Raw genomic sequence first — 12,500 nt, forward strand, 5'->3', positions numbered from 1 at the left:
AGTTGAAAAAAAACTTACGGTGCTCTGTCATCTGCAGCTGCAACCGGGTGGCGCCTCTTAAAGTGCTGGTGCATTGCCGTGGTGCTAGAATGGAAGGCCATCTCCATTTTGCAAAGATGACATATCACGGAATTGTTTCCTTTTAAATTAAAGAATTCCCATACTTTAGAGGAACGCGTGCATGCCGCCTTGCACTTCCGATAGTCTGAGGAGCCACTCGTGTTACTACTACACGCCGGCGCCGCCATCTTTGGTTTGGATCCGACGAATGCGTCGACGTATTTTTTGCGTCGATGTCATCATCGACGCGTTGTCCCAGCCCTAGACCTGATGAAATCTCTTGGAGGAGTTCGTTAAAATACGAGGCCTGGAAATGGCAAAAACTGAGCAAAAAATTTAAGAGAAAAATCAAAATGGCTGACTTCATGTTGAGTTTAGGGCATGGGTCCAAGAGACCTTTTTGTAGGTATTGGCATGTCACATATGTGTACCAAATTTCACAAGTGTAGGTGAAAGTTAGAATAGATTTAGAACAAAGTGCACTGATGAACCATGAACCAAGACCAGGAAGGTGTATTAAGAAAGTTAATTGGATTGATTTTAAAGCCTCATGGACAGACTGTAAATTGAGGTATTTACAGTATGCATATTTAAATGTTCCTCTCGTTGGCTTCAAAACCTTTTGAACCCTTATGCAAGGTGTATTTAAATGTTATGTCCCTGTGAACTTCGTATCCTCATATCCAGTAGTATGTGTGAGTTGTCCAGGTTTGTCACCATATTTGGTGGTTGTAAAGAGAGCTGGGTGGCATGAAGCCCCTCCACAACACAAGATTGAGTTTCAGTCAGCTCATCTCTTGCTTCAGAGCCGCTCTTGTCCATTCACAGATATAACCTCCATTTTCAATGTCCTAACGTCACTGTTTTCCTAAGTGTGGGGTTATAAAAACATTTATGAAAGTCTTAAAACTGCGTGTTAGTGTCGATGCAAGGTTTGAATGTAGAAAATGCATTCAAATGGAAGTGTATTAATGTGGACGTGGCCTGAAGTGCAGCATTTCCATTTTGTATTATTTTTCCTGATGGTTAGTTCAATTAACAGTTCATAAAATTGACTTATTACACGGCTCTTCGCAATACTCTATTCTGATTGGTCAGTGGCGCCATCTAGTGGTCAGATATTGCTCTGTAACAACCGCACATCCGGGGATTTAGACGTATCGGACTGCTCATCCGGGTTCTGCGAGCCGTCTCTCCTGCTGCTCCGATCACTGTGTGATCGATGTTTCATGTGCATTTATTTATTTGTCAATTAATAAACGAAATATTGAGGAGTCATACGGTCATTTTTACAAAGTAAACGCCAACAAAACTGGATGTATTTCAACTGTTCAGCGATTTGATCTCTAATTTAATAATTTCAATGCAAATTAATATTTCATATCTACGTATTTATTATTTGGTTCGTAGTTATGTAATAAGTGGGATCACGTACAGTCATAAATGTGAGTGTGTTGAGATACAAAGAAGCGAGCATTTCGCACGACGCGATTACATACAAAGTCAATGCAAAGATTCGAATAGACGAGAATTTGCGCCGGGCGAATGACGAAATCGGTTCACTTGCGTATTTGCGTGAGTTTACATTTTTAAATGTACATTTTTTTTTTCACGTATCAGCATTGAGATTGTCCGGATGTCACGATAAAAGACCGCTTTGAGGAACGTGAGCAAGGAAGTTGGACTTCCTGGTAAGTTCTGAAAATATGTGCGTCTACTTGATTCCAGCTATTGGTTGATCTTTACTATGAACCAAGTCGTAGAAGCCCAGCCTCCTGTCCTTTTCCGGAAGAGAAGCGGGAATACTCGCGGGTTCTTGTACTTGCGCGAATGCCAGTTTAAACACACATTTATAATCCAGCAGACAAACTCGCGCGAGCAATGCGAGGCAAACATTTTCTTCGCGTTGTATTTGAACGCACATACAAGAGTCTCCGCTCGCGTCAGGGTTTATTGTGCAATAACATTCCGCTGACTGTACATGATCCCTAACATAAACGCCAATATGCTGATAACAACCAAAAAAAAAAGAGTATTATGAAAGAGAAACTTTATGCTATTATTAAACTATTAATTATAAAGGAACTTTTTAGGAAAGTAACACTTTTAGGTACAGTTCAAAAATATACATTACACAAATTATCTTTTAGCATTAGCATTAGTACTAGCCTGTCACGTGGAACAAGCGCATGTAAAGAGTTTTCACTCTTTTTTATCAGTTACATTCATCTGAAAACTGTTTGCAAGAATAATGTCGTCTATGAGAATGCTCCAAATTATCTCCGACCATCTCAGGAGGTGCTGTGAGTTTATTTAGCTTTATTTCCACGCGGTTAGCATGCATTGTGAATGCAACTCTGCAGGTCCGGTAATAAATATCTTTCTATTAACCCTCTGGGGTCTGAGGGTATTTTGGGCCCTGGAGAAGTTTTGACATGCCTTGACATTTGTGCTTTTTTCAGTTGCTTAAAAACATATTAATGGCTAAAGTCTGATAACACTGTATTCAGCACAAACTGGGCTACAATAATATGTGAGCAACATGTGTGTACATGTTTGTATTTTTGAGAAAATAATGTTTATGCATGGTTTTTGAAAAAACAAAAATTTTAAGTCACTGAAATAAGGCCATATAACACATACTAAACATTTCTCAAATACTTTGAGAACTGGATCTTGTAGCCGAGAGTTTTGCTACAAAATGATGTGAAAATCATCCTGATCACTCATTCATACAAAACAATATAGTAATTTAACTTTTGTGTGACAATTTTAGTGTTGAATGGCAATATGCGTGGAGGCGTGAACTATCATGAATATTGATGAGATTCACATTGATGTGACACAAAGACCCCTCCTCTGGGCCCATCAATGAGGAATGTGACAGAGAGAGAATTAATGTGAGGAGACTTAATGATCAAAATCAAGTTTTAAGTTAAAAGAAGTAATCTGACTATATATTTTCTTTACATAAAACTTTACTTAATTTTAGACCTACACTACCGTTTACAGAAGTCTCTTCTGCTGACCATGACTGGATTTATTTGATGCAAAATACTGAAACAATATTGCTATTCTGAACTCTTTTTACAATTTAAAAGAACAGTTTTCTATTTAAATATATTGTAAAATGCAATTTGTGATCAAAGCTGATTTATAATCATCCTGATTTTCTAATATGGGAATATTTAAAGTGTATTTTACTAATTTAACCTGAACACATATTTGCAAGCAGCTTTGTTGATGATAATGAGGCATTTTAAACACTAGATAAAATATAATCTAAACATTCATATTATTTTTATATCATATTACACATCATATTTATATCATACAGCATACAATTTACATGTACATGTATATATAATATAGCATGTCAACTAATGAAAACTAAATGACTTACTCGTCTGAAATTGTAACCTCAGCTGGATCAAGTCTCTCTTCAAAATACAAACGTTGCTGCTCTACGGGTCCTGCTCTTCTTCTGCGGAAAATGTTAAATCTTCCATAATATCCTGGAGCTTTCTGGCCGTGTCATTGCAAACGCGCAGAAAATGAATGAAAAGTGTTTACCTCAGAGTAGGGGGCGTGTACATTTGCATTGATCGTCTCGGCACATTAGCGTATGAATGGCGCGCTCTGCTGGTGGGTGTGATCACATTACAGATAATGAGATGGACCGGTAAAAACTGTACATCGCTTTGTTTCAAACAGATTGCATTGCAGGAGAATATTTGTTTTAAATTGGAATAGTTTTATTTAAAAGTAGACATTTTAAGCTTTCTTTAGACATATGTTTCATATTTGAGTGAAAATAATTAGCAGAGTTTCAGTTCATTTTTGTGACGTGTTTCTGAAATATGCTCGTGGAGACAAGAGACTGCTGAAAGCTCAACATTTTCATTTTCTTTATTTTACAAAAGCACAAGATTTTGTTGTTATTGTGAGTGTACACAAATAAAAGTAGACCCTTTATAGTCTCTAATGTTGTCTTACACTAATCTGTATACCCAAAAATGACGGAGTATATTAAGTTGTTTCTGCTGTAATGACGAAAATATCCAGCAAAACGCGCCGGCGCGTTTGCCGACCCCAGAGGGTTAAACAAACAAAGATGAAAGTGATTAAATCATGAAGTAGTTTGAAAAGTTTTGAAAGCGCCATAAGAGTCACTTTGTTCCACTTTTCGTGTAAATCAGCCTACGATTGGTTTACCTGTCTCGGTGAGTATTTTGATTATGCATCATGACACACAACGCCTTATAATAAATGTCTCTCAATGTGTGTCTCACTTTAGTTTCTCGTCTGGTGTCAGATGTTTTCTTTATCCGTGTGTGTACATTACGTGTGCTTCTATGTGCTTTATAATCCATCCATCTTCAAACGCTTATCTGAAGTCGGGTCGCGGGGGCAGCTGCTCCAGCAGGGGGCCCCAAACTTCCCTATCCCGAGCCACATTAACCAGCTCTGACTGGGGGACCCCGAGGCGTTCCCAGGCCAGTGTGGAGATGTAATCTCTCCACCTAATCCTGGGTCTTCCCCGAGGCCTCCTCCCAGCTGGACATGCCTGAAACGCCTCCCTATGGAGGCGGCCAGGGGGCATCCTTACCAGATGCCCAAACCACCTCAACTGACTCCTTTCGGCGCAAAGGAGCAGCGGCTCTACTCCGAGCTCCTCACGGATGACTGAGCTCCTCACCCTATCTCTAAGGGAGAAGCCCGCCACCCTTCTGAGGAAGCCCATTCCGGCCACTTGTACTCGCGACCTAGTTCTTTCGGTCATGACCCCTTTATAATCTCTAATAAAATAGTCATAATTAATAGTTGAAATTAAAATGATGCATTATTGTCACACTAGTGTACATGCATGTAATATTTTACATTATCACGTTGTTATTATTCATATTACCTTTTTGATTGCGTTCCTTGTTTTGTATCTTTTTGTCTTGTTAATTAATATAAACTTTCTCTGTGTCAGGTTTTGTCAGTAGTGTTGCGTCTCGATGCAGGTGCTCCGGGTGAAATGAATAAGCCTCTGTCAGGACCCCCCTCTGGCCCTCCTTACCCCTCCGCACACTCCCCGGGCCTGTCCCAGGTAAACAAACACTGTTTTATGTACTCAATTTATTATAAATAACTAATATTAATCAGATAGACTTTTATGATTAAATATGTTACGTGTCCGTCTCTCTCTCTCTCTCTCTCTCTCTCTCTCTCTCTCTCTAGCCCAGTTTTCCTCCCGGCCCTCCTTCCGTTGTGTTCGGCACTCCTCCGCCACAGATGAACCCCACCGCACCACCCCGACAGGTACGTCACCCTACGTACTCCACACTTCCTGAGTGTCAGCTAAAATGTACTATATACTATAACTATAAACTGTAACTGCATTCAATGAAGGTGATGCACGTTTGGCTAGATGAGATGAATAATCCGTGGGTTAATATTAAGTAGTGGTCGCCCTGCATCCTCCTGGCCTCTCATTGTGTGTGCAATCTGTGCGGCTGATGTGCTTTTGGTATGGCTTCTGTGTCTTGACTTTTGACCTGTGTGTCTGGCTTTCTCTTTCTAGTTTGCCTCAGGTCCTAGAGCTTTACCACAGCAGGTACTAACGCACACACACAAACACATGCAATGCATAAGGCTGTATCTCTGCTGTGTGTGATGCTCTCATGGTTTTTACTGGTTGCCAGTGTGTCACAATGATATTTGATGTTGACAACAGAACCATTCATGTCTGTTTTCAATACAAATAAATGTTAGCGATTCACAATTAAAGTAATTTTAATGTCATTTGGTAACTTTATAACAAGGTTGCATTCGTTAACATTAGTTATTATATTAGCTATCATGAACAATCAATGAGTGATATATTTTGATAGCCTTTATTAATTATAATGTTAGTTAATAAAATTACAATTGTTCATTTTTAGTTGTTAGTTCATAGTGCATTAACTAATGTTAAGGAATACAGCTTTTGATTTTAAAATGTAATATTATATTTTGTAACTAACATTTAAGTTCATTAGTTCATGTTAACTGCAGGAATGTTGATAAATAATATTAACAAATTGCACCTTTTTGTAAAGTGTTACTGTAATTTTACTGTGTGGGGCATAAACATATAACAACACAATATAACTTGCAAAAGTGTGGCTAATGGCACTTTAAAAAAAAATCAGTATTGACTGATCTTAGTGTTAAAAAATCAGTATTGACTGATCTTAGTGTTACAAAATCTGTATTGGCTGATCTTAGTGTTAAAAAATCAGTATCGGCTGATCTTAGTGTTAAAAAATCAGTATCGACTGATCTTAGTGTTAAAAAATCTGTATTGACTGATCTTAGTGTTAAAAAATCAGTATCGACTGATCTTAGTGTTAAAAAATCTGTATTGACTGATCTTAGTGTTAAAAAATCTGTATTGACTGATCTTAGTGTTAAAAAATCTGTATTGACTGATCTTAGTGTTACAAAATCTGTATCGGCTGATCTTAGTGTTAAAAAATCAGTATCGGCTGATCTTGGTGTTAAAAAATCAGTATCGGCTGATCTTAGTGTTAAAAAATCAGTATCGACTGATCTTAGTGTTAAAAAATCTGTATTGACTGATCTTAGTGTTAAAAAATCTGTATTGTCTGATCTTAGTGTTAAAAAATCAGTATTGACTGATCTTAGTGTTACAAAATCTGTATTGGCTGATCATAGTGTTACAAAATCTGTATTGACTGATCTTAGTGTTACAAAATCTGTATTGACTGATCTTAGTGTTACAAAATCAGTATTGACTGATCTTAGTGTTAAAAAATCTGTATTGACTGATCTTAGTGTTACAAAATCTGTATTGGCTGATCATAGTGTTACAAAATCTGTATTGGCTGATCTTAGTGTTACAAAATCTGTATTGACTGATCTTAGTGTTAAAAAATCTGTATTGGCTGATCTTAGTGTTACAAAATCTGTATTGGCTGATCTTAGTGTTACAAAATCAGTATCGGCTGATCTTAGTGTTAAAAAATCTGTATCGACTGATCTTAGTGTTACAAAATCAGTATCGGCTGATCTTAGTGTTACAAAATCTGTATTGGCTGATCTTAGTGTTACAAAATCTGTATTGACTGATCTTAGTGTTACAAAATCTGTATTGACTGATCTTAGTGTTACAAAATCTGTATAGGCTGATCTTAGTGTTAAAAAATCAGTATCGGCTGATCTTAGTGTTACAAAATCTGTATTGACTGATCTTAGTGTTACAAAATCTGTATTGACTGATCTTAGTGTTACAAAATCTGTATAGGCTGATCTTAGTGTTAAAAATTCAGTATCGGCTGATCTTAGTGTTACAAAATCTGTATTGACTGATCTTAGTGTTACAAAATCTGTATTGACTGATCTTAGTGTTACAAAATCTGTATAGGCTGATCTTAGTGTTACAAAATCTGTATTGACTGATCTTAGTGTTAAAAAATCAGTATCGGCTGATCTTAGTGTTAAAAAATCTGTATTGGCTGATCTTAGTGTTAAAAAATCAGTATCGGCTGATCTTAGTGTTAAAAAATCAGTATCGGCTGATCTTAGTGTTAAAAAATCAGTATCGGCTGATCTTAGTGTTACAAAATCTGTATTGGCTGATCTTAGTGTTAAAAAATCAGTATTGACTGATCTTAGTGTTACAAAATCTGTATTGGCTGATCTTAGTGTTAAAAAATCAGTATCGGCTGATCTTAGTGTTACAAAATCAGTATTGGCTGATCTTAGTGTTAAAAAATCAGTATTGGCTGATCTTAGTGTTAAAAAATCAGTATTGGCTGATCTTAGTGTTAAAAAATCAGTATTGGCTGATCTTGGTGTTTAAAAAAATATATTGGCCAGAACGATTAATCGGGCCAATATTTGGCCATTTTTCAATTATCAGCAGTTCCAAAATCTACCAATAGATTTGTTAACGGATAGTCAACTTTAAAAAAAAAAATTTTGGTTAATGCAAATGTTAGCAAATATTGCATAAAATAAGTGTTTATTTCACTTTATACATTTGGTAACACTATTTTAAGGATCAGAAGATAGATTGTATGCAAGTAAGTAATTATGTACTGTCAGCTGGTTGTTGCACAATAAACCCCGGCTGGATGTTCAGGACACCCACGTGATGCAGAGACTCTTGTATCGTCCTGGAGGGGTTTGTTTTGCGATAACAACCAGCTGACTACATTGTCCCACTTATTACACGGCTACTAACCAAATAAATAAATACAAGGACATAAAATATTGGTTTGCGTTAAATCGCTGAAATCCACCATCCAGTCTGTGCGGTTGTTACAGAGCAATATCTGACCACTAGATGGCGCCACTGACAGAGAGCCGTGTAATAAAGGCTAATCATTGCACTTGTAACTTGATAACTAATCATTTTTATTATTAGGAAAACAAAGTAAAGGGGCTATAAGCCAATAAAGGCCTTATAAATGCATTATAATGCAAAACAAGTCCATAACTAGTCACTTACAAGTGCAATTATTAGTCATTAATTACGGTCAAATTTCTGATGCTTAAAATATAGTATCAAAAATATTTTTTTACATCTGATTTGATTTACATTTGTGCTATTATCTGCCATCCTGCTCTCTAGATATCGGCATCGGTCATTGAAAAACACATGTCGGTCGATCACTAGCTATAGCGGCCATTAGTGTGAACTGTTCCAGCAAGTTAGTTAAATGGTTAAACTGTTGAACACCTGGTTTAATTATGGACGTTTGAAGGAAACTTTGAACTTTCAAATGTCCCTTGAGTGCAAGAAAGCGCCTTAAGCATGTTCGACGGGACTGTGCGCTTGCATTGCATTGGCCATGCATTCAGATGCATGTTTGCATACTGATGTAGAGAATGTTTCAGACCGAACACGCTGGTTTTTATGACGTCATCTCTTGCTTCAGTCACATAAACACAGTGCTGATGTGCTTTGTGTTTCTGCATGCTGCTGTGTTTCTTTAACTCAGTGCTGACGGGTAACATACTCTTCATCTCTCTCTCTCTCTCTGTCCCTCTCTCTCTCTCTCTCTCTCTCTCTCTCTCTTCTGCCGTGTGTGTGCGCATGTGTGTGTGTGTTTGCTGCTAAAGGGAGGATTCAGGTCATTGCAGGTAACGCTCTCGTGTTTAACTGTTCTAATAATCTTAAACCACGGAAATCAAATCTTCTGCTTATTTGTCAAAGCAACTCTCTTTCTCAACTCAAGTGGGCTGGTACTGACTACACATGCACCTTCGTGTATTCATGTGATTGTTCAGTTGTCATGTTTTGTCCCCGTTATATGCAGGACGGTTCTGTGCAACAGTTTTTCTCACATCTACAACGTTTTCATATTTGCACGTGTTAAATACGTTTAATTTGCGGCATTTAGAAAATCAGTAGTGGTTGTGTAGTAGGTGAGTTGCAACAAGGGGCGTGAACAGACTGACACCTGCTTTGTTATGGAGTACAACAAGTAAAACTCGCTTTTGTTTTCTGTCGTGAGCGAGCGATATGGGCTTTTCCGTGGACGATGTCGATATGATATCTAGAGAGCAGGATGGCCAATATAAATGCAGATAAACACTATTTAACTATAGCAAATTAGATGCACATAAAATGATCGGCCAATGCCGATACTAGCTAAATGAAAAAAAAAAACATATATAATTTTTTCCTAATAATGTATATCCACATATACTGCCTGGACAGAAAAGAAAAAGATGCATGCTCCAATATTTCGTTGCACCGCCTTTTAGCTTTGTTTACTGCGTGGCATTGTTTCGACAACCTTATGCAATGCAACCGATAACTTGTATTGATCCATTTTAGTGATCTCTGCGTAGCTGACGGTTCACCGCTATCCTTCCAGGTTTGAATAATCCATTGGACAGTTCGTAACCCGATTTCAGTAATCGCCTTAGTAGTTTTCTTAGCTTGATGCAGGCCAATTATTTGCTCCTTCTGAAACGCATTAAAAAAATTTCCACGACGACGGTATACGTATAGAAATAAGAAGCTACACACCGCATCGGTTAAGCTGTGTACACACTGCCAGCGACATCGCGCACGACAGCGACTCCATCCCATTCATTTTCAATGAGAGCACAGCGACTTCCGGGGACACGAGCTGTCGCGACCGTTGGCGACTAGATGTGGGCGTGTCCAGCGACGCAACAAAGTTGAGACAAGTTCGACTTTATTCAAATGAAGAGCGACTAACGGAAGCGACAGCCAATAGGAGAGAAGACGGGAGAGCTCACGTGATCCTTCTCTCTCTCTCTCTCTCTGTGAATGTCATTTATAAACGTTACTAGGCAACCAGTAGTGGGAACACCCACTAGCGACTTCACCGCCAGCCACTGGCAACCTGCAGCGACAAAGTCACTGGCAGTGTGTACGCAGCTTTAGGGTTAAATGAATTGTTGCCAGCTGAAACATGTGAATCACTGCAGTAATGATCCAATCATGGACTCTTAAAGGGCACCTATTATGCCCCTTTTCACAAGATGACATTTAAATCTTTGGTGTCCCCAGAATGTCTGAAGTTTCAGCTCAAAATACCCCACAGATCATTTATTATACCATGTTGAAAATGCCTCTTAGTGTGAGTGCATGCTTGTGTGCATGTGTGTGTGTGTGTGTCTTTAAATGCAAATGAGCTGGTGCTCCCCGCCCTGTATCCAGTATAGGCCAGTTTTGACATCTCTGCTTCGGATAACTAGACATCATTTGCAATATGACTGACTGTAAGAATAGTGGCGTTCAGCCTGATATGTTTGAACCGGAGACGGACACTGATGAGGGCGAGACTCCGTCAGAAGTAACAGCTTTGACAATGAACCAGGACGTTTCCGAATGATTATTTGATACATTCATTTATTTGTTGTAGTGTTTTTTCAGCAGTTTTGCAAGGATGGATAAGCAAAACACACACACACACAAATGCTGTTACAGTGTTCGCTATAAGCTATAACCAACGACACAAACATGTCCATTGGCAGTGTCTGTCAACAGTTGTGGGCGGGGCCTGTACAAAGTGACATCACTTTGTACAGGCTTATGATTAATGGTTATTAAAAACAAAGGACCGGGTGGATTTTTCAACACACATTTATGTTCAAACACCATGTAAATGTGCAGTTTGCATAATAGGTCCACTTTAAAATATTTGCTTATTTAAATCCAAACGTTGATTTTTATTTATTTTTTATTTTTTTTGGCTTGGCAGTGAATGTGGACAGTGGGACTACGATGTGACATTTTAAATAATACCAAGCTATAAAAAGTTTTTTTTTATTTTTTATATATATATAAAATTGTTTCCAGGAGTGTTTTTGAGACGTTACAATCATTAACAGTTGATTTTCGGTAAAGCTGAATAAATAATTATTTTTCTAAGTAATTTGTATTAATTGAAGCGTATTTTACAGTGATAACAAATTTATATATAACCGTTTATATTAAAATTAAGTGAATTGACCCACAGATGTGTTAATGTTGAAAGTTATTTTGCTTTCCAACTTTGAAGGGAATAATGTCCCAAAAGCCACATACGTGGACATCATGTTTATCAGCACGCTGACGCATGAAAAATGAATGGATGCTTTTAAAGTGGCATATCAAACAAATCGAGAGACTCTACTCTTTACAACCAAACAGGTTTCAGAGGAAAAAACGTAAAGAGATTTCTTAACAGAGGCACTTTTGTTGGCGCTGCACCCGTAGAAGCGCTACACTGAAATCAACGCCATGCTGTTGTGCCATATGATGAGATGAACCAGAGGTTTAACCCTTAAAAGACAGTGTAGAGAGTTGTGAACAGTATTCAGTCAGTTTAAATTCATTTTAATTATGCGTTGTGTATAGCGAAGCCAAAACACAACGTCCACGCATGTGGACGCAGGGTCACAAGGTTAAAGAAAGGTCTACCATGAGCTCTGAGGTTGTTGATCAATGGGAACATCGAAGAACTACACTACCCACAATCCTGAAGAGAGATCCACCAATCAGGGGATCAGAAGAGCTCTGCGGCTCCGCCCACTCCCATGGTGCACTGTGAATGACGCAATCGAGCCGTTCTCCCCACCCTCTCAAACTACTTGCATATCTGAATATTTTACAATAAACTTAACATAAATTTATTTATAATTCTTTCCGTTGTTTTTAATTTGTTTACATCATTCACGATGCCTCATGGGACACTCTAGATAGACATCAAGTACACAGTCTTGTGCCTTTTATCTTTGTCTGATTTTCAAATACTAAAAATAATAGCGGGTTAAATATTGTAAATTAATAATGTGTTAACGTGTTAATTTCGACGACTCTAATAATTAAACCGTATTTAAACCCTGTTTCTTAGTCGACATCTAAAACATCAAGGCTTGTGTTTTACTTTTCAGCCGTACTACAGTCGGCCCACTTTACCCCC

At 38.0% G+C, this 12,500-nt stretch overlaps 1 protein-coding gene across 2 annotated transcripts in view; it reads left to right on the forward strand.

Annotated features, from left to right (window-relative positions):
* LOC127632136 (eukaryotic translation initiation factor 4 gamma 1-like) overlaps positions 1-12,500 on the forward strand; it is a 46,113-nt gene that overhangs the window by 5,492 nt on the left and 28,121 nt on the right. For both annotated transcript variants that reach the window (XM_052110706.1, XM_052110707.1), the window contains exons 2-5: positions 5,039-5,155; positions 5,287-5,367; positions 5,630-5,662; positions 12,472-12,500. The exon at positions 12,472-12,500 is cut by the window's right edge and continues 169 nt beyond it. In XM_052110706.1, the coding sequence (XP_051966666.1) occupies positions 5,084-5,155; positions 5,287-5,367; positions 5,630-5,662; positions 12,472-12,500 (215 nt within the window). In that variant the 5' untranslated portion in view covers positions 5,039-5,083. The remainder of the gene's footprint in view (positions 1-5,038; positions 5,156-5,286; positions 5,368-5,629; positions 5,663-12,471) is intronic.

The sequence above is a fragment of the Xyrauchen texanus genome, chromosome 38 (assembly GCF_025860055.1).
Source record: "Xyrauchen texanus isolate HMW12.3.18 chromosome 38, RBS_HiC_50CHRs, whole genome shotgun sequence".
In the NCBI taxonomy this organism is placed as follows: domain Eukaryota; kingdom Metazoa; phylum Chordata; class Actinopteri; order Cypriniformes; family Catostomidae; genus Xyrauchen; species Xyrauchen texanus.